This window comes from Salvelinus namaycush, chromosome 42 (assembly GCF_016432855.1).
Source record: "Salvelinus namaycush isolate Seneca chromosome 42, SaNama_1.0, whole genome shotgun sequence".
Classification (NCBI taxonomy): Eukaryota; Metazoa; Chordata; class Actinopteri; order Salmoniformes; family Salmonidae; genus Salvelinus; species Salvelinus namaycush.
This window is the reverse complement of record NC_052348.1, coordinates 20,147,429-20,166,564: the sequence shown is the minus strand read 5'-3', so window position 1 is coordinate 20,166,564 and position 19,136 is coordinate 20,147,429. Positions and strand designations below refer to the sequence as shown.

General features: G+C 45.8%; 1 protein-coding gene across 2 annotated transcripts in view; it reads right to left on the bottom strand.

Annotated features, from left to right (window-relative positions):
- Positions 1–1,224: 1,224 nt before the first annotated feature.
- The window catches only part of LOC120034700 (microtubule-associated tumor suppressor 1 homolog), a 71,948-nt gene continuing 54,036 nt past the window's right edge, over positions 1,225–19,136 (bottom strand). For both annotated transcript variants that reach the window (XM_038981307.1, XM_038981306.1), the window contains exons 7-15: positions 18,158–18,486; positions 12,178–12,244; positions 6,832–7,046; positions 5,064–5,169; positions 4,669–4,742; positions 4,366–4,461; positions 3,779–3,895; positions 2,589–2,686; positions 1,225–2,261 (exon numbers count right to left, since the gene is read on the bottom strand). In XM_038981307.1, the coding sequence (XP_038837235.1) occupies positions 2,045–2,261; positions 2,589–2,686; positions 3,779–3,895; positions 4,366–4,461; positions 4,669–4,742; positions 5,064–5,169; positions 6,832–7,046; positions 12,178–12,244; positions 18,158–18,486 (1,319 nt within the window). In that variant the 3' untranslated portion in view covers positions 1,225–2,044. The remainder of the gene's footprint in view (positions 2,262–2,588; positions 2,687–3,778; positions 3,896–4,365; positions 4,462–4,668; positions 4,743–5,063; positions 5,170–6,831; positions 7,047–12,177; positions 12,245–18,157; positions 18,487–19,136) is intronic.

The following is a 19,136-nucleotide window of genomic DNA, read 5'->3' as shown; positions in this document are numbered from 1 at the left end:
TGGGGGGGGGGGTCCACTGCCTTGCTCAAGGGCAGAACAGATGTTTTATCTTGTTGGCTCAGGGATTCCAACTGGCAACCTTTTGGTTATTAGCCCAACGTTTTAACTTGCTAGGCCACCTGCTGCTAGCCCATATGCATATGAACTACACATCCAGCCCAAAGCAGGAGGTTTAAAACATACTTTCTTAGTCGCCAATGTAGCATGTCTAACTGTTAAAAATAACAACGTGAATGTGACTGTTGGGCGATTTTTACATGTTTTTCTTTTATAAATAATGGTACAATTGTGTACTTTCCACTCAAATATTTTCTGATTGTGACAATTTGAATAAAATGTTATGATACTATGATCAACATTTACTTTAACAGAAATATTGCCTATATTTCCCCCCCAGAGTTCTCTTGCACCCAGAATGGGCACGTTCCAGGTCGTTCTCTCTGGCACCCAGACTGGGCACGCTCCAGGTCGTTCTCGCTGGGCACATTCCAATCTCAAAAGAGACTGCTCTATCATATAAATGGGCTTCCTCAGACAAACAGTTCTCCAGACATTGTGAGATCTAATCTACTGCACTAAAGACAACCTGGAACACGCCCATTTATTTTGTGTTTTAAGCCAACCCTTAAAACATTCACTAGTTTCTACCTGTTAATACTGCAGGCAGAAATAAGACACTAGAAATGACTGAATAGTGTGTGCAAACAAACCAGTATTACATTACCGAGAGACAGACAGAGCACCAAAACCTCACCAGTGAAGAGATCTGAGAGAGTGTATTATTTCCATGTTAAAGTAGAGGAGATTTGAGGCCACTGAGGTAGGTGTTAAATGGGTGATCTGTGCCCTCCAGGGTGGATTCCTTTCTCTAGGTACTACTGCACAACAACAAGATTGAGCGTGTGCATACACACACACTGCTTCGACATAGCGGTCAATCATTTTGACAGGTAAAAGACTTGTGTGTAACCAATCTATTCCAATGTATCACGTTATCCAAATACCTTATTAACCATATCCACTATTTAATTATGTATTTATAGAGGGATAATAAAGATAACTTTGACCTTGATTTGTTTATTTACCTTTTAAAATTAAACAAAATGATGGTCAGTTTGAGGCATTCTTGGAAAAGTGGAGAGGTTTGAGATAACATTGGCTCAACACAAAGTTCTGGAGTTTTGGATCGGGAACATTCTGAGCGATAAAGCACAGATGGGTAAATACATTCCACAGTTTTATTAAGGTAGAGAGATGAAGGGTTGGGATTAAAGTTCACTTTAACTCTGAATATCCGCGCCCAGATATGGACTGTTTATACAAGGGGTCAAAAGCAAGTGCTCGTTGGATAAAGCTCTGCTCTTCAATAAGTCACCCTAAAAGTCCTCAAAAACGCTCTATACCAAAGATGGCGGAAAAATGAAGATGCCCCACTCAGGCCGTTTACCAGATATTTTTTTTCATTGACTGTATATGAACCAGAAAAAAGGGAATGCGATGTCTCACTTCCACTTCCGTCTCTGGCCTATATCATTTTCAAAACTACATCCAAGGTTTTTAGCACAAACTTTATTAGGGGAGCGGGGAACACGATGCACAAATAAAAGGAGAATCAAAACGAGCTGAGAAGCTATGTACAAACCCTGAGGTTTAAGTTGCCTGTTCTTTCTCTCTGCTGAGGGGAAAAAAGTGAGAGAAATCAGGCAGAAAAAAAGGCAGAATTGTCCTACGCTTTAAGTAAGTGCATCTGTGCAACATTGTCTTCTCTTTCTGGGAGCAAAGAAAACATCTGTACAAGTCATTGTGGGCAGAAGCCAAAACTGCAGCGTCATCATATGAAGTAGTCCATCCGTATTTGGAATAGCTTTGTCTCCTTGAGAGGCTGGGGTTGGTGATCTGGGGGGTAGGAGGTAAGGGACTGTAGAGGGGGGGTTGTCTTTAGGGTGTGTTGGAGGGGATATCCACACAAACACACACATACACTTTCTCTCCCCCCACACACACACTCTCTCTTTCTCTCTCTCCCCTTGGTGTCCAGTTTGGGTTATCTGGTGGGCGAGAGTGGGGCTGCGGCGGTGGGGAAGGAGGCCGAGTTGCCGGGCGAGTGGAAGGGCGAGGAGGGCGAGAGGCGGCGGGGGCTGGCCAGGTCTCCATTGTGCAGCTTCCACAGCAGCTCCTCATTCTCCATGGAGAGACGCTTGTTGACCTTGGACTCCTTCTGCAGGGTCTGCTGCAGCATGGCCTGCTCACTGGACAACTGCCTACAGGAGACACAGAGAGAGGTCAGAGAGGGGAAGACACACAGAGAGGAGAGAGAGGTCAGAGAGGGGAAGAAACACACAGAAGAGAGAGAGAGGTCAGAGAGGGGAAGAAACACACAGAAGAGAGAGAGGTCAGAGAGGGGAAGACACACAAAGTGAAGGTGGTTCACTGAACAGCCTCTATTTCACCAACACAGAGAAACAGACACAGAGGAACACACACATTCTTAGAACAACATTATGTTTGATAGAAACCCTGCTGGAAGGACAGATGGTGAAGATGAGGATTCTGGAGAGAGATGAGTCACTCCTCTCTGCAGTACGTACTTGGAGAGTGCGGTGTGTTTGTCCATGCGGGCCCTGTAGTCTTCGTTCTCCTGCTGGACTTTGTTCAGACGCTCCTCCAGCTTCACGTTGCTCTCCATCTGGCGCCAGACAGACAACACAAATGTAAAAGTTCAAATGAGATATTTCTCTCCGCTCCTGTACTTGAATCATGCCATGATACTATGTACTTGTTTGCATGTATAGATTTGCTCTGCAGCTTCGCATTAATGGAAACCAAGACTGTTCTCAGGGCAGGCCTATGTTTGAGTTGCGTCAGGGACAATTTTAGCATTTTAGCTAACCCCTTTCCTAACCTTAACCTAATTCTCCTAACCTACCACGTTAATTCTCCTAACCTGCCACGCTAATTCTCCTAACCTGCCACGCTAATTCTCCTAACCTGCCACGCTAATTCTCCTAACCTGCCACGCTAATTCTCCTAACCTGCCACGCTAATTCTCCTAACCTGCCACGCTAATTCTCCTAACCTGCCACGTTAATTCTCCTAACCTGCCACGTTAATTCTCAGGAGAATTGTCTTGGTTTCCTCTAACGCGATACAGCGATTTGCTCACTAGATCATGTGACATATGCAATGACTCTGTAATAGAAGCCTGGTGTCTGTGCACTTAACACTGATGATGGCTTGATGCAGAAACGTTTGTGTTTTGTTTTCAGCTTCTATTTATGCACAATAAACTTCTGGGCACCATAATGTCCCAATAGCTGTGGATGATCTCCTCTTTTTATACAGTGTGCAGGTCTCCACCGCTCCTAGACGGTTTAGGCCCAGGATTCTGATCAGCACTTTGAGACAAAGGTTTTTGTTTTACTAGGTTGCGTGCTCTGAAGCCTCCGGTGAGGCAGACACAATCTTTCCAATCATGACTCAATATTCGTGGTGTATTTATGCAGTTTTGTTTTGCAGCGAAATGACTCTTTATGTGGTGACTCCCAAGACTGAAGACAATCTATCATGAGCTTGAACGGCAAAAACAAACCGTTACCAAAACACTCCGCCTTCACAGGAATGTGTGTGTGTGTGTGCACATCTTATAAGGGATGACATAAGATGGCGCACCCTTTCAGTGATGTACAGAGAGAGCTAGCAACAGCGAACATACACAGCTCAGGGCATGTGCGTGTGTGTAGGCGCGTTGTCATCGACGTGTGTGTGCGTGCGTCCTCACCAGCTTGTCCATCTGCATGAGCTTCTTGTCTTGTTGGTGAAGCTGCTTGGTCTTGATCTCCAGAACCACCTTAAGACTGTCCAGCTCCTGTCCCAGATACAACACATGGGAGTCCTTCTATAGGGAGAGAGGGAGATAGGGGGGGAGAGAGAGAGAGAGAGAGATTTTCATTCACAAACCAGTCCTATTCCTAACCTCTTCTATCCCCTACAAACTGTTGTTCCAGACAAACAACAGTCATTCAATAACCCACTTTAAGATGGATGATTGCAGTACCAGAGTTGTGGGTTTGATTCCCAAATGAAACTAAATATGCATGAGTCACTGTGGATAAATCCCAGAGCTGACCAGAGCTGCATGTCCATTAGCAACCAGCAGGGGGCAGTATTCCACCAGTATAAAGACCATAAAGGCCCAAAAACAACAAAAAAGAAGCAGTAAACTGGGACATCTGTCTCACAGCAGTAGTATTGTTGACTGAGGTACACAGTGTACCAGAACAATAGCATTCTTCAGCACCTTCCTGTGTCCATGGGGCTCTGGGCATAATTAGGCCACTACATAGGGTGCCATCATATTCCTTTCACCTGGTTCTTCTCTGCCAGAATCCTCCTCCTCTCCTCCTCCGCTCGCAGCTTCTCGCTCAGCGCCTCGTTCTCCAACGTGAGGTCCTGGATTTTCTCCTGTTGTGGGTGTGAGAGAGAGAGAGAAAGTGGTTGAGAGAGAGAGAAAGTGGTTGAGAGAGAGAGACTGTTAAGTCAACGCTACAACAGTGTTACTCCCTGATACTGAGTGTATATAAGACAAACAGAAGATAGTAGTAGTATCTTTATTGGGTAAACGTGTTGGTAAGGCTGTGATCAGGGAGGCAGAGGGAACATGGATCTCACAGTGAGAGTGGCCTCCGTTTCCTTTCGTGTTTTGTCCAGGTTCTCCAAGTCCTGTTCCAGGGTTTTCCTGAGCTCTGCAAAACAACACACTGAGTCAATGGAGGAAAAGCAGTCACTTAATCACACATTAAAACACTTTGGATTAGTCATTTCTCATGTGAAAACCAACCAAGTGTGTGGATGCCTGAGATGGATGGATTGATGGGTGGATTGATGGGTGGATAGATGGAGGGATTGATGAGTGGGTGGGTGGGTGGATGGATTGATGGTGGGTGGATTGATGGGTGGATGGGTGGATGGATGGGTGGGTGGGTTGAAACATGCATTTTAGGACAGAAGAACAGCGGGATGAATTTCAATGAGTTCTGTGAAGGTGTGTGGTTGTGTGTCCTCACCTTGGACGGCGGTGTCGTAGGTCAGTCTGAGCGTGTCCATCTGCTGAGCGTGGCTGGCCTCAGAGTTTCTCCTCAGAGTCTCCTGTCTGCTCCTCATCTCCTCCAGCTGACAGAGAGAAGAAGAAAACGGATTTGATTGATCATTCTAATTCCCATGGGCTCCTCTCACCAGTCAGTAATACAAGTACGCCATCAGTTACGGGGTGAATCTCAATAGTCTAAGGTTTCCTCTGTATATTTCCAATTCATACTACTAAGATTCCCTCTATTATTATGACACATTTCAAATCAAAAGGTTATTGGTTGCGTACACAGTCTATCAGATGTTATAGCGGGTGCAGGGAAATGCTTGTGTCACCAGCTCCTAACAGGGCAGTTCAAATGAGAAATAATACAATGAACTATGTGGAGAATCCAGTATTTAAATACACAGTGTGAAAGCAGCATAAAAGAAACGGGAAGTGTTTTATGTCTCTATATACATGGGACAGCAGTGTTGGCTGTGTGTGTATGTGCAGTAGTCTGCGTGTGTATGAGGTGTGTGTTTTGTGTGTGGGAGTACTTGTGCAAAAAAGTATCTGATTTGGAACAAGCTCATGTGGATGATTTATCGCTGATTGAATTACCAGTTAGATGTAGGACATAGAGGACTCAGGAAGTAATACTACGTGCCAATTCATATTCATCCACGCCGTCCCGTTCTACCGCTGATGACATCAGGGAGTAATAACCATGGCAACGGTCGTAAATCTCGGGAAGCGTTTACGAGTTGGGCGCTGTGTGTGGTGCGGGTAACAGCCAATGGAGTGTTTCTGAAGTGCACTAATGCTGTGTTCACATGCTAGTCGGAACTAGGAAACTCCGACTTGCTAACAGGTTGTAGTTAAACACGTTACACCCGTTAGCAAGTTGAACATTTCAGAGTTCCAACTGGCACGTGAACGCGGCATGAACCACAGGATGCGAGTCATAACGATGACATCACACCAACCCTATCCCCTCGGCCCCCAGCAGCCTTAGAGGCGGCGTATCAATCGCTAATAGCTAAAAACTCAATATTGTGTTTATAGTGGGCTGATGTTGATCAACGCTGGCTCTATGCCTTTGTTCATGTTCTGCTTGGACTGCCTGTGTTACACACGTGTGACTTACTGGGTTCAAAACCGGGACTTCTCCACGCTGTAAGACTTGTGTTAGCCCTCTGAGCTAAAGCCTAGGCATTAACTCAGAGAGCCAACGCGAGTCTTTATGTCTTAAGGCAAGGTTACTCATCATCTATGTCAAGGCCATCAGACTGTTAAATAGCCATCACTAGACGGCTACCACCCGGCTACTCAACCCTGCACCGTAGAGGCTGCTGCCCTATACACATAGACATGGAACACTAGTCACTTTAATAATATTTGAATACTGCTTTACTCATTTAAGATGTATATACTGTATTCTATTCTACTGTATTTTAGTCAATGCAACTCTGACATTGCTCTTCCTAATATTTATATATATCTTAATTCCATTCTTTTAGATGTGTGTATTGTTCTGAATTGTTAGATACTACTGCACTGTTGGAGCTAGGAACACAAGCATTTCTCTACACCTGCAATAACATCTGCTAAAAATGTGTATGTGACCAATACAATTTGATTTGATCAGTGAGCAAGACTTGCGTTGGCTCCCCCCCCCCCCGAGGTAAAACCCCCTGACTTCAGCTCGGCGGGCTAACACACTTGTTCAGGTACACAAGCCCAGTCACCGCCGCGCCACTGACCTGTTGCTCCATGAGGGCGCGGCATTTGTCCGCCTCCTCCTGATAGGCCTGGTGCACCTTGTCCCACTCTGCCTGGTAGAAGGCCTTGAGCCTCTCCTCCAGGCCGCTCAGCTCAGCCTGGTGATCCCTCTGGACTCTCCGCACTGCCTCCTCCAGAGACACCCGCACCTCCTCCTTCTCCCTCTGCAGCCGCTCACAGCACTGGGACGAGGAGACTGGAGAGGGAGGGGGGGGGGGGGAGGGAGGAAGAGGGGAGAAGGAAAGGGAGAGATGGAGAAAGAGACTCTGTCATCGTCACTTTGTATTTTAGAATTCACTTTCAAAACACAATTACCCAGAATGAGGCTCTATGATAAATAATGACTTCACTGTAATAAGACGGGGACCGTGTTGGAATAACATCTCCTAACGGCCAATTGGTGTTTTTGTAACAGCGTTGCATAAACACCAATTGGATGTGAACATCTGACGACACACTGGAAAAATGCATGACTGTTCCAACATTGCGCAATCCAACCCTAACCTCTATCTTGATCAGAATCATATGCACCCTTTCACACAACACTTTACATGTCCGCTGAAAACTAAGGGCCGGATTACAGGACCCATTAAACCAGGCCCTGAACTAAAAAGCCCCTTCAACAGCAGATCTCCATTGAACGTAATTGTTTTGCCCAACCAGGAGTAGAATTAGTGTGGGTCTAGTAGGCTATAACCGACTTAAATCGACATGATAGGACTATATTTTAATACATATGTAATGATAGACCCATATATGTAATGATAACAGCAGATTCCCACAGCGCAGCACAGAGCAGCCTGGACAGTTGACATTTCCTCATATCCTCCCGTGGGATTAACTCTGAGGCCTGTTGCCACGGCGATGTTGTCATAAAGGCCGGCAGCTGTAAGCCCGTTAACAGACAGGTCCTGTCTTTATTATGAGGTAACTAACAGAAAGGGAATGTGTGTGTGTGTGTGTGTGTGTATGTATGTATTGGGGGCAGGTGTGACTGGCATGTGGCCCCCGTATTATGACATCAGCGATGGCCCCCCCCCCCCCCCCCCACAAGTTGTTTCATAACACGACATCATGGGTCAAGAAGGAACAAGGACGGGAGCTGGAAAGAATGTGTATCTAAGGGCAGATCTAGGATCAGGATTTACTCAAGCCTGTTACTGTAGCCATTATCAGCTCAAGATAAAATTGATCTAGGGTCAGATTTAAAGGGATAGTTCGGGATTTTGGCAATGAATCCCCTTTATCTACTTCCCCAGATGAACATGAACTTGTGGATACCATTTCTATGTATCTGTGTCCAGTATGAAGGAAGTTGGAGGTCGTATCGCAAGCCAGTGCTAACCAGCAGAGACATACAAAATGGTATCCATTAGTTCATCAGACTTCGGGGAAGTAGATAACGGGCTTCAATGCCAAACCTGAAATATCCCTTTAACTCAATCCGCAAATTTTAACTGTGACCATTATCCACTCATTATAAAGAGCCTAGAACTTAACTGTAAAACTGTCGGAAAGACAAATAAAATCCCTGGAAGTCAGACTGACAATGTTCTTTCACTAGCTTGAAGAGAAACGTATTGACACAGGTTCTGCTGGTCAAACATACAGTAGACATAGCAAAGAGACTTGTTAGCACTTCTCAAAGTCTGACGTTAACAGGCAGAGTTTTGAAGGAGGTGGTGAGAGTGAGATTCATTCATTCCACAGTCATGTGTAAAAACAGGGGTCAAGGTTCAACAAGCACACCAAAGCCCCCGCTCATCAAACAGATGGTAGTCGATGCATTTTCTGCTGAGGTTCGGTGGGAAAAAAAGTGCATCTATGCACGTGTTTGCATTTAGGGGGAGAGGGCTTGGTACGGCAGTTAAAGGGTGTGTCCGGGCTTGCACGAGTGTGTGTGTTGAGACCGAATGGTTTTCACTAGAACTGTGTAGTAAAAGTATGTTTGTATAAAACGTGTGTGAGAGAGAGAAGTGTGTGAAGGAATAAAACGACAGAATTGTAGTTGGAGTGTTGTGTGTGTATCATGCATGCGAGTGTGTGTGCCTGTCTGTTTAAAGAGAAGGGGGCTTTCTAGCTCTCTATATCCCTGACAGCAGACGGCCATTGGTACTGTTCATCAGAACCACTACCGTTGGTATTGTTCATCAGAACCACTACCGTTGGTACTGTTCATCAGAACCACTACCGTTGGTATTGTTCATCAGAACCACTACCGTTGGTACTGTTCATCAGAACCACTACCGTTGGTATTGTTCATCAGAACCACTACCGTTGGTATTGTTCATCAGAACCACTACCGTTGGTATTGTTCATCAGAACCACTACCGTTGGTATTGTTCATCAGAACCACTACCGTTGGTACTTGTTCATCAGAACCACTACCGTTGGTACTGTTCATCAGAACCACTACCGTTGGTACTTGTTCATCAGAACCACTACCGTTGGTACTGTTCATCAGAACCACTACCGTTGGTATTGTTCATCAGAACCACTACCGTTGGTATTGTTCATCAGAACCACTACCGTTGGTATTGTTCATCAGAACCACTACCGTTGGTACTGTTCATCAGAACCACTACCGTTGGTATTGTTCATCAGAACCACTACCGTTGGTATTGTTCATCAGAACCACTACCGTTGGTACTGTTCATCAGAACCACTACCGTTGGTACTGTTCATCAGAACCACTACCGTTGGTATTGTTCATCAGAACCACTACCGTTGGTATTGTTCATCAGAACCACTACCGTTGGTATTGTTCATCAGAACCACTACCGTTGGTATTGTTCATCAGAACCACTACCGTTGGTATTGTTCATCAGAACCACTACCGTTGGTATTGTTCATCAGAACCACTACCGTTGGTATTGTTCATCAGAACCACTACCGTTGGTATTGTTCATCAGAACCACTACCGTTGGTATTGTTCATCAGAACCACTACCGTTGGTATTGTTCATCAGAACCACTACCGTTGGTATTGTTCATCAGAACCACTACCGTTGGTATTGTTCATCAGAACCACTACCGTTGGTACTGTTCATCAGAACCACTACCGTTGGTACTGTTCATCAGAACCACTACCGTTGGTATTGTTCATCAGAACCACTACCGTTGGTATTGTTCATCAGAACCACTACCGTTGGTACTGTTCATCAGAACCACTACCGTTGGTACTGTTCATCAGAACCACTACCGTTGGGTTGGTACTGTTCATCAGAACCACTACCGTTGGTACTGTTCATCAGAACCACTACCGTTGGTACTGTTCATCAGAACCACTACCGTTGGTATTGTTCATCAGAACCACTACCGTTGGTACTGTTCATCAGAACCACTACCGTTTGGTACTGTTCATCAGAACACTACCGTTGGTACTGTTCATCAGAACCACTACCGTTGGTATTGTTCATCAGAACCACTACCGTTGGTACTGTTCATCAGAACCACTACCGTTGGTACTGTTCATCAGAACCACTACCGTTGGTACTGTTCATCAGAACCACTACCGTTGGTACTGTTCATCAGAACCACTACCGTTGGTACTGTTCATCAGAACCACTACCGTTGGTACTGTTCATCAGAACCACTACCGTTGGTATTGTTCATCAGAACCACTACCGTTGGTATTGTTCATCAGAACCACTACCGTTGGTATTGTTCATCAGAACCACATTGTACAGGCGTTCCAACCAGATGCCTCTAAGGCATCTTGCACAGTTGGCGAGGTTTGACGAGGTCTGGCAGGACGTCAGACGGTCATGGGGCACGTGGGTAAAGTGAAACGGCGTACGTTTCCTCTCCATTTCGTAACACATTACAACATCTGGGGTCTGGGCCAAGTCAAAGGAACAGAACTGAACAAGCCCACTCCTCTGGAACGCCACTCTGACATCATTGGCGGAACAGAACAGAATGGAATGCCTTGTAATGTATGAAACGCATCCAGAACATTGAGTGTTTCAACATGTTCACAAACGCCTTCCCGCCTTGTTTGAAATTATCACCACTAAGAAAAATGGATAGCTGTGAGCATGGATTCTATCACATATTACTGACCTATCCAGTCGTGTCAGATCAGGGATCATCTTGAAGGGAGGAAGGATGCACGTTTTTACAATTGGAATTATTTGAACATTCTAAAAACATCCAAATTCTGGGGAAACATGGATCGAAATGTTGTCAAAATGTCAGATTGTACTACAACAGGGTTCCCCAACTGGCGCGCAGATGATTTTATTTGGTCCCCCATGTAACAAATTAAAGAGTGACTAAAAACACCAGCAAATCAGCTCCAAGTGATTTTTATTTTGTTCATAAGTCTACCCCACGCATAATATATGTATGTGATTGTATCCAAATGTAAGCAAGGTTTGAAATGATTGTGTTTTAGTCAAATATTATATCTGTTTGGGCTTCATGCCGTCAATTTGCAGTCTACAAAGTATTTGTAATTGTGTTCTGGCCCCCTGACCATCTCCTCAAGAAAGAAATCATCCCGCGGTGTAACCTAGTTGCTGATCCCTGCTCTACAACCACCAGACATTTCTCCAGAATTAGTCTGAACACTTCCTCCTAAAGAGAACAACCCCCTTCCCTGACAAGCAGTTCCACAGCACTCAAACCCATTATGTTAAGACTATTGTCCTGTCACGACAGTGATGTAGCATGTCTCCATACGGGTAAACAAAGATGATGCTGCAGAGAGTCTACCACTAACTACTGGTGGTGAATGCTTGGCGGGAAGACGTTAAGTCATGCTTGGAGGAAGACCGTGGACAAAGGAGACTGTCTGCCTGTATCTGTAATTATTAAGGCTTTATGACCGCTGCACGGGCTACCAATAACATCAGTTCAATGCATTTCACACGTACTTGCACGCAAACAGATGTACACACAGGCACACACAGTTTTGCAAAACATGCCGAGGCTTGCATTCACGCTTCCCAAATACAGCATGCCTAGGGGGTGGGGGCTAATAACAATGTCTACACAGAGGCAGAGAAGCACACAGTGCTTTGGATGGCAGTTGACGACCTGATAAGGCCTTAATGATAAGCCAACAGGTTAGGGGAATGAGAGTGAAACAGAGGGAAGGTTCATTCACATTGAGTGTTGTGAAGAAAAAAAAAAAATTGTTGGCTTCACTCATAACGAGACACAATTGGCAGATTAAATGTTTTCGTTGATCATTTTCTTATTTACAGATTTACAGATCCACTTGAGCAACAGACGCGTTGATAAACGTGCGTATGTAAGAGGTAGAGGGGTGGACGAGCAGCGGGGTGAAGTGAAGACATGCTTGAGGTGGTTTTTTCTTACTGAGTTCATCGCGCAGGTTAGAGAGCTCCAGGGACAGTCCTTTCTTCAGCTTCAATGACTCTTCACGCTGTCAGAGAGAGAGAGAGAGAGAGAGAGAGAGAGAGAGAGAGAGAGAGAGAGAGAGAGAGAGAGAGAGAGAGAGAGAGAGAGAGAGAGAGAGAGAGAGAGAGATACGATTAGTTATTAAGTCAATGGAAAAACTATTCCTAAACTATGTGAGACTTTCGTTTCAAGTGGAACCAGACAATCGTTTTACGTCAGACATTATGACTCGACTGACAGTCATCTTTCCACAACATCATTCCTTGGCACCAATAGCTTCTTAGACTTGGAACAATTAAAGGCTTCAGTATGGTGACCTAATAACAGTACAACACATTCCTATAGGCGTGTCGAGGAATGCTGTAACTTCTAACAACAACCTACAATAACCTACATTAGCCTGCTGGGTAGGCTACAGAGACTGAGTCAGTACAGTTCTGAGAGCAGCATTTTCCTAGCCTGGTCCCAGATCTGTTAGTGCCGTCTTGCCATCTTCTATGGTGCCGTAGGAGTTGGCGAGACAGCACAAACGGATTTGGGAACCAGGCTAGCGTTTTCAGCAGCCGTCTCAACAGACACTGTTTTCCTTCTGACACTGTATCCATATCACTCCGTTATCATACTGTGGAGAGACGACTTTCAGGGTGACTTAGAAGTGACATAGGGCATCTTAGAAACAGGGAACACGTGCTATGAAAACTCATCTGACACAGGCCTACGCATTAATAAGTAGATAGTTTGAGTCTAAAACACACAACACGCTTCCTCTCAGACGTCACGTACACAAATTCTCTCATGAACCTGTTCATTCTTACGGACTCACACTCTCCTACATATCAACATGGTCTCAACATCCTGAAAAGATGGAAGGCTACACCCTGTACTAATCCAACCCAGAGCTCACACACACACACACACGATTATCTGAATGGTCAAAGAGACGGTGCTGTAATAAATGTCCACACTCTTTAAAACAGAGACACAACGATCACTTCATAACCGTCTCTATTTGACACATGGCATGATGACATACTTTATAGTCAGGAATCCAATCTGTCAGCTGTAAGTGAACCGATAGAGAGATAGAGATAGAGTGATAGATAGGAGAGAGAGAGAGAGATAGATAGGAGAGAGAGATAGAGAGAGAGAGAGAGAGAGAGAGAGGAGAGAGATAGAGAGTGATAGAGAGAGGCCAAACAGCCCGCCAACAGATGCGCAAAACAAAAAAACAACGAAAAAAATAAAGCAAACGGAGCGAGAAAGAGAGAGAGAAAACAAACACACCTTGCCTTTCTTTGTGGTATGTGGAGGAGACTTCAGGCAGGCGTTGCTGCTAGAGGAGCCCATGTTATTCCCCCTGGGCTGCCGAAGGGCCAAGTGCTATAGCTAGGAGCTCCACTACAATGTGCCTGGTCGGAACCTCCTCCTCTCCTCCCCCTCTCCAACACCAACCACCTCCACCACTCCACTCTCTCGCTCGCTCAGGGAGCTGGTCTGTCTACATCAAATAAACTCCCTCTCCAAGGAGTACTCAGCACATCAAGCCCTGCCTAGCAGTACCTCCCCACCTCCAACCCAGCCGCCCTTGGCCAAGCTCCAGCACACGTGTATTTCCCCTAGAGACAGGGCCTGGAGCAGGGGGTCTGGGGGAGGTGGAGGGCTAGATGAGAGTGAGGTCAGGCTGGGCTAAGGCCCTCTGCTCTGGGCCTCGGGTGCTGCGTGGTCAAGCCTCTCTGGTTCTCTGGTTCCTTTAAAAGAGCCAGTGGTTGTACAGTACATGTGTCTGTGGGGCTAATCCATTCATAAACATTAGCAGCACTAACAACACTCACTAGGTTCTACTTTTCAAAGACATGACCTATAGGGAATCAAAGCGAGCTTGGCCATTGCCTATTAGCTAGCCTGCTGCATAGTTACAGTGGAGATGCTCAAACTGGTGTGGTATAGCGGTCACGGTCACCTAATAATCCCCAGTTTACAATTGGCTCATTCATCCCCCTCCTCTCCCCTGTAACTATTCCCCAGGTCGTTGCTGTAAATGAGAACGTGTTCTCAGTCAACTTACCTGGTAAAATAACAGATAAATTAAAAAAGATAGCGGAGTCCTATTAGGCCTAATAAACTGTTTTTTTATGCCATCTTTGACTCGTGTCCTTCACGTCAAAGCTGGCTAATCCATTCCATTTCTGGCTTGGTTTGCGCTGTAGAATCTTCTACGTGGCGCTTTCAAGTGCTCTCGGCGGGCCAAGATATCACTGGCATTCTCCCTTAGATAAGACTCACACAAATAGAGAGTCTGGCACTGTAGAGTCAATAGAAAGCTTATAATGCTATCAGTGAAGAGATATTTCACTGCCAAGACTCTCTAAATAGCCTCCTAGCTAGCCAGACGCTACCCAGGAAATGTTCCCTACCAGGGAAATGTACTCGGACGGAGGGATGAGACAGGAGGGCTATTCTCCACTCGTTTACAGCCGAGCAGGAGAAAGAAGAGGATTCATCCCTCCTCCACACTATTACACTACAAGTCAACACTGTATGTACACCAGGAGATATCCACGTAGTCTAATCTAAAATAACTGATGGCACCGGATCATGGGTGTGTTAATTAGGCACCAAATGGGAGAAAACATACTGAAACAGGTAGGGACTATAACAACGCTTTAGGTTTTTCCCCCAAACGTTTCACTACTGTGTGCCCTCATGAATGCGACCTGGGTTAATCTAGGGGGACATTTTAAATATAATTGTACTAATCACTCATTAGTATTACTACTTTGTTAGAGAGTTTTAAGTTTGCTCTCGTGTTTAGTTGGCTTGACAACCTCTACTACATTCAGAGAGCTCATTGCTGTTCCTCAGATAGGAACCTCTCTTCTCCCTCTATCAGGAGGATTACGGTAGGGCCCGAGGCTAGGGGGCGGGGTTATTGATGCTCACAGGTGATGTGGTGGAACCCAACAGCCCCACCCCTTTACCCTTGTCCCTGCCTTCTCTCCCCGCCTGCAGGGAGGCTTGAAACTGCAGCTGGTGCATTAGTCCCCCAGTCCCTCCTCCATTTCTCTCCCTCCCCCATCTCCCCTTCAATCCATCTCTCTAATCAATAGAAAGCCAGAAAAGCATTCCAGAGCTGTCTGTCTGTCTTCTCCACAGAGGGGTGTTCGGTTAGAAAGTGGAAAAGGAAACCAACCGGGCTGAAGCAGGAATCCCTTGACTTGATACAGTACTTGACACAACGAATAATTAATTTGATAAAGACACCAACGTTGTCTGATTCAGAACAGCATATTGGAGAAGATTTTCTACTATCTAAATGTCCGCTCAGTTCACAGTCTGTTACACAACAACACCTGTGGAGGAGTGAATGTAGTGGAGGAGTGAATGTTGTGGAGGAGTGAATGTAGTGGAGGAGTGAATGTAGTGGAGGAGTGAATGTAGTGGAGGAGTGAATGTTGTGGAGGAGTGAATGTTGTGGAGGAGTGAATGTTGTGGAGGAGTGAATGTTGTGGAGGAGTGAATGTTGTGGAGGAGTGAATGTTGTGGAGGAGTGAATGTAGTGGAGGAGTGAATGTAGTGGAGGAGTGAATGTAGTGGAGGAGTGAATGTAGTGGAGGAGTGAATGTAGTGGAGGAGTGAATGTTGTGGAGGAGTGAAACCACATGGTTGTTCTTTTGTCTAGGAGATGAAACCAGGTTTATAGGAGATAGTGATGGGAGAGAACACAGACTATCACACCACTCAGACATAGAGATAGTGATGGGAGAGAACACAGACTATCACACCACTCAGACATAGAGATAGTGATGGGAGAGAACACAGTCTCTCTCTCTGTCTGAGTGGTGTGATAGACTGTATTCTCTCCCATCACTATCACACCACTCGGACAGAGAAAGAGACTTGGTTCTCTCCCATCACTATCTCTCTGTCCGAGTGGTGTGATAGTGATGGGAGAGAATACAGTCTATCACACCACTCAGACAGACAGAGAGACGGTGTGTGTTAGTGTGAAGCTCAGTGTGTGTAACACCTCTGGTCAGGTAGGGTCAGCAGACGGTAGGCGTGGTCAACATCACAAGACTGGATGTAGACCACCCCTCCCTCCATCTATCCATCTTTCCCTCCCTTATTCCCTCCCTACCCCCCTCCTTTAAACACATAACCGTGCTGTTACGGTTCTTCATTGGTACCAGATGTGGGGTAACATATCAGATACACTTACAACATGACAGCAAGTCCCATTTGTGAGGAGAAACTAAGGACTAAATCAGCTTTAGGACATGGTAGAGAGAATGAGAGAGAAAGAATGAAAGAGGGAGAGAGAGACATAGGGAGAGAGAATGAATGAAAGAGACATAGGGAGAGAGAATGAAAGAGAGACGGAGAGAGAATGAAAGAGAGAGAGGGAGAATCTGGGGAAAGAGGTTGTGAGCTGCACATTCCCTAGCCAGTTGTCATACATATGAAGAATTCCAAAAGTTCACTTTGCCCTCATAAAACTGTTAAAGCAAGGTGAGCCAGTATACTTTATAAACGCCCAGGGATTTCGGCGCCTGGAGCAGATCATCACTGCTATTCCAAACATGTTCCTGCCGTACCAGAATAATTAAAAGTATGACAAAGATAGATGTGGAAATGCCTGTCATGAAAGGATTTACAGAGTAGTGAAACCTCATTCTCTCTCTGTGTTAGTAGATTCTGGTCTATAATGAATGTTTTAATTTGGGGATGATTCCTCTCAATCCTAAATACACAAAGCGTATAATAAAAAATCTCCTACAATGTTTAACATGTGCTGTCAAGAGATGTCACTTGATCACAATGAGCGTTTTCAAACAGACAAAGGAGGGTAAAGATCTCTGCAAATATTTACACAGTAGCCTATCCAAGTCTGGGATTCTGTGAGTGACAGGCGGTATTATCCACACAAGCCACACCCACTCGCCTGGCTGGACCATTCGCTGGCTTAAAACACTGATAGAACACACCCTCAAAGACATGAACCAGGAACTCAGTTTGGTTCAACAGGATCCTCGTCTTACAAAGCCACACTATATAAGATATGGATGGGATTTTGTAGGATATTGATAGGGGATAGCAGTGTTACCAGTGTTATGATTGAGAGGCTACTTTTGACTGGAGGCAGTCACACACACACACACACACACACACACACACACACGCACACACACGCACACACACACACACACACACACACACACACTGTCTGAACTGCTTGTTTTAGCAGTGGACAACAAACAGCAGAGACAACAGATACTTCTGGCATGCAGCCAACCACAGCATACCGTTGACACCCACTCATCAATAGTCATACATAGTTCTGGATGGAAAGGCGCTATGTATTTGATGACAGCAAGGGACCCTAAATGGTGAGTGGGTGTGGTGAGATTACTGTCCTTCCTGCCTCCTCCTCCTCCGTCATGTAAACAGAAGCTCTGCAAGTCAACCAACCAACACCCACTATATCTATATTGCTACATGAATAATATCCATGGCACTACTCAAACACACACAGAGGACAGATATGGTTCCCTGACCTCTATAACGAGACCATAGTTACTAAAAACAGACGAGGACATTCCTTTAGCTCACCAAGCACCTAATTACAACAAACAAAGCAAATCAAATGTTATGTCACATACGCCGAATACAACAGGTGTAGTAGACTTTACCGTGAGAGGCTTACTTACAAGCCCTTAACCAACAACGCAGTTAAGAAAATAGAGTAAAGAAAATATTTACTAAATAAACAAAACAAAAACAAATAATAATAATTACGAGGCTGTATACAGGGGGTACCGGTACCAAATAAATGTGCGCAGGTACAGGTTAGTCGAGGTAATTTGTACATGTAGGTAAGGGTAAAGTGACAGAACAGCACACCAAGGTGCAGTAAAACCCAGACATATTCCAGTGTTACCTCGGTGAAGAGGTGCTGCACCACGGTAGCCAAGGCCTCTATCCTGCGGTTGCCCTGCTCCAGGAGCCGTCGGAAATGCTGAAGGCTCTGGTTCTTCTTCTCACACTGGGCACGGTAGTGGGCCACTGTGGCCGGCTTAGCCTCCACTAGAGCCCGGGCCGGGCGGGATGCCGAGACCACTGGTCCCTGGACTGGGAGAAGGACGGCAGGGACTGGGACCAGGACTGGTTGGGACGGCTGGGGTTGGCTGTGTCCTCCTACCTGAGTAGTGGTGCTCGTCTGGGAGAGGGTCCTCGCCAACGGCGTCCCCCGCGCCTTGTTCTTGTCCACTGAAAGAGAGCAAGGTCGGTTGAGTGTGCTGGCCACGATGTTTAGCATGGTCTCTCGCATTCCACTCTCCACAACCCCCTCACACACATAAAACCTAGAAACACAACACAGACACACTAGCATGCAGGAGGATACGCCTAAAGGTCTCTGAGCAGACACCGACTGAAACCCCAGTGGAGCTAAGAAACAGTGCAGCAGTGCATGCTGGGATAGCTCTGTAATGATTGGCCCCGAGGTAGATTCCAAGGATCCATTACGAGTGCATTAGCATCAAGCCACAGTGCAGTTAGGAGACAGAACCATCCACTCCCTCCCTTTCTCCGTCCATTTCCCCCCCTCCCTTTCTCCGTCCATCTCTCTCCCCCTCCCTTTCTCCGTCCATCTCTCTCCCCCTCCCTTTCTCCGTCCATCTCTCTCCCCCTCCCTTTCTTTCATCCCTCTCTCCCTCCCTCATTTTGCTGTCTCTTCTTCTCTCCCTCCATCCCTCTCTTATATATTTTGCTGTTTCAGAGCAAAGTGGACCATGGAGATTTCATGCCTGACTGAAGCTGCATGCCATGTTTTATTAAGAGGGCAAACTGGCCACAGCTCTTGACCCTACAGCAGACTGTCAATAGAGTTAACCCTGATATTGATACTTCACGTTGAT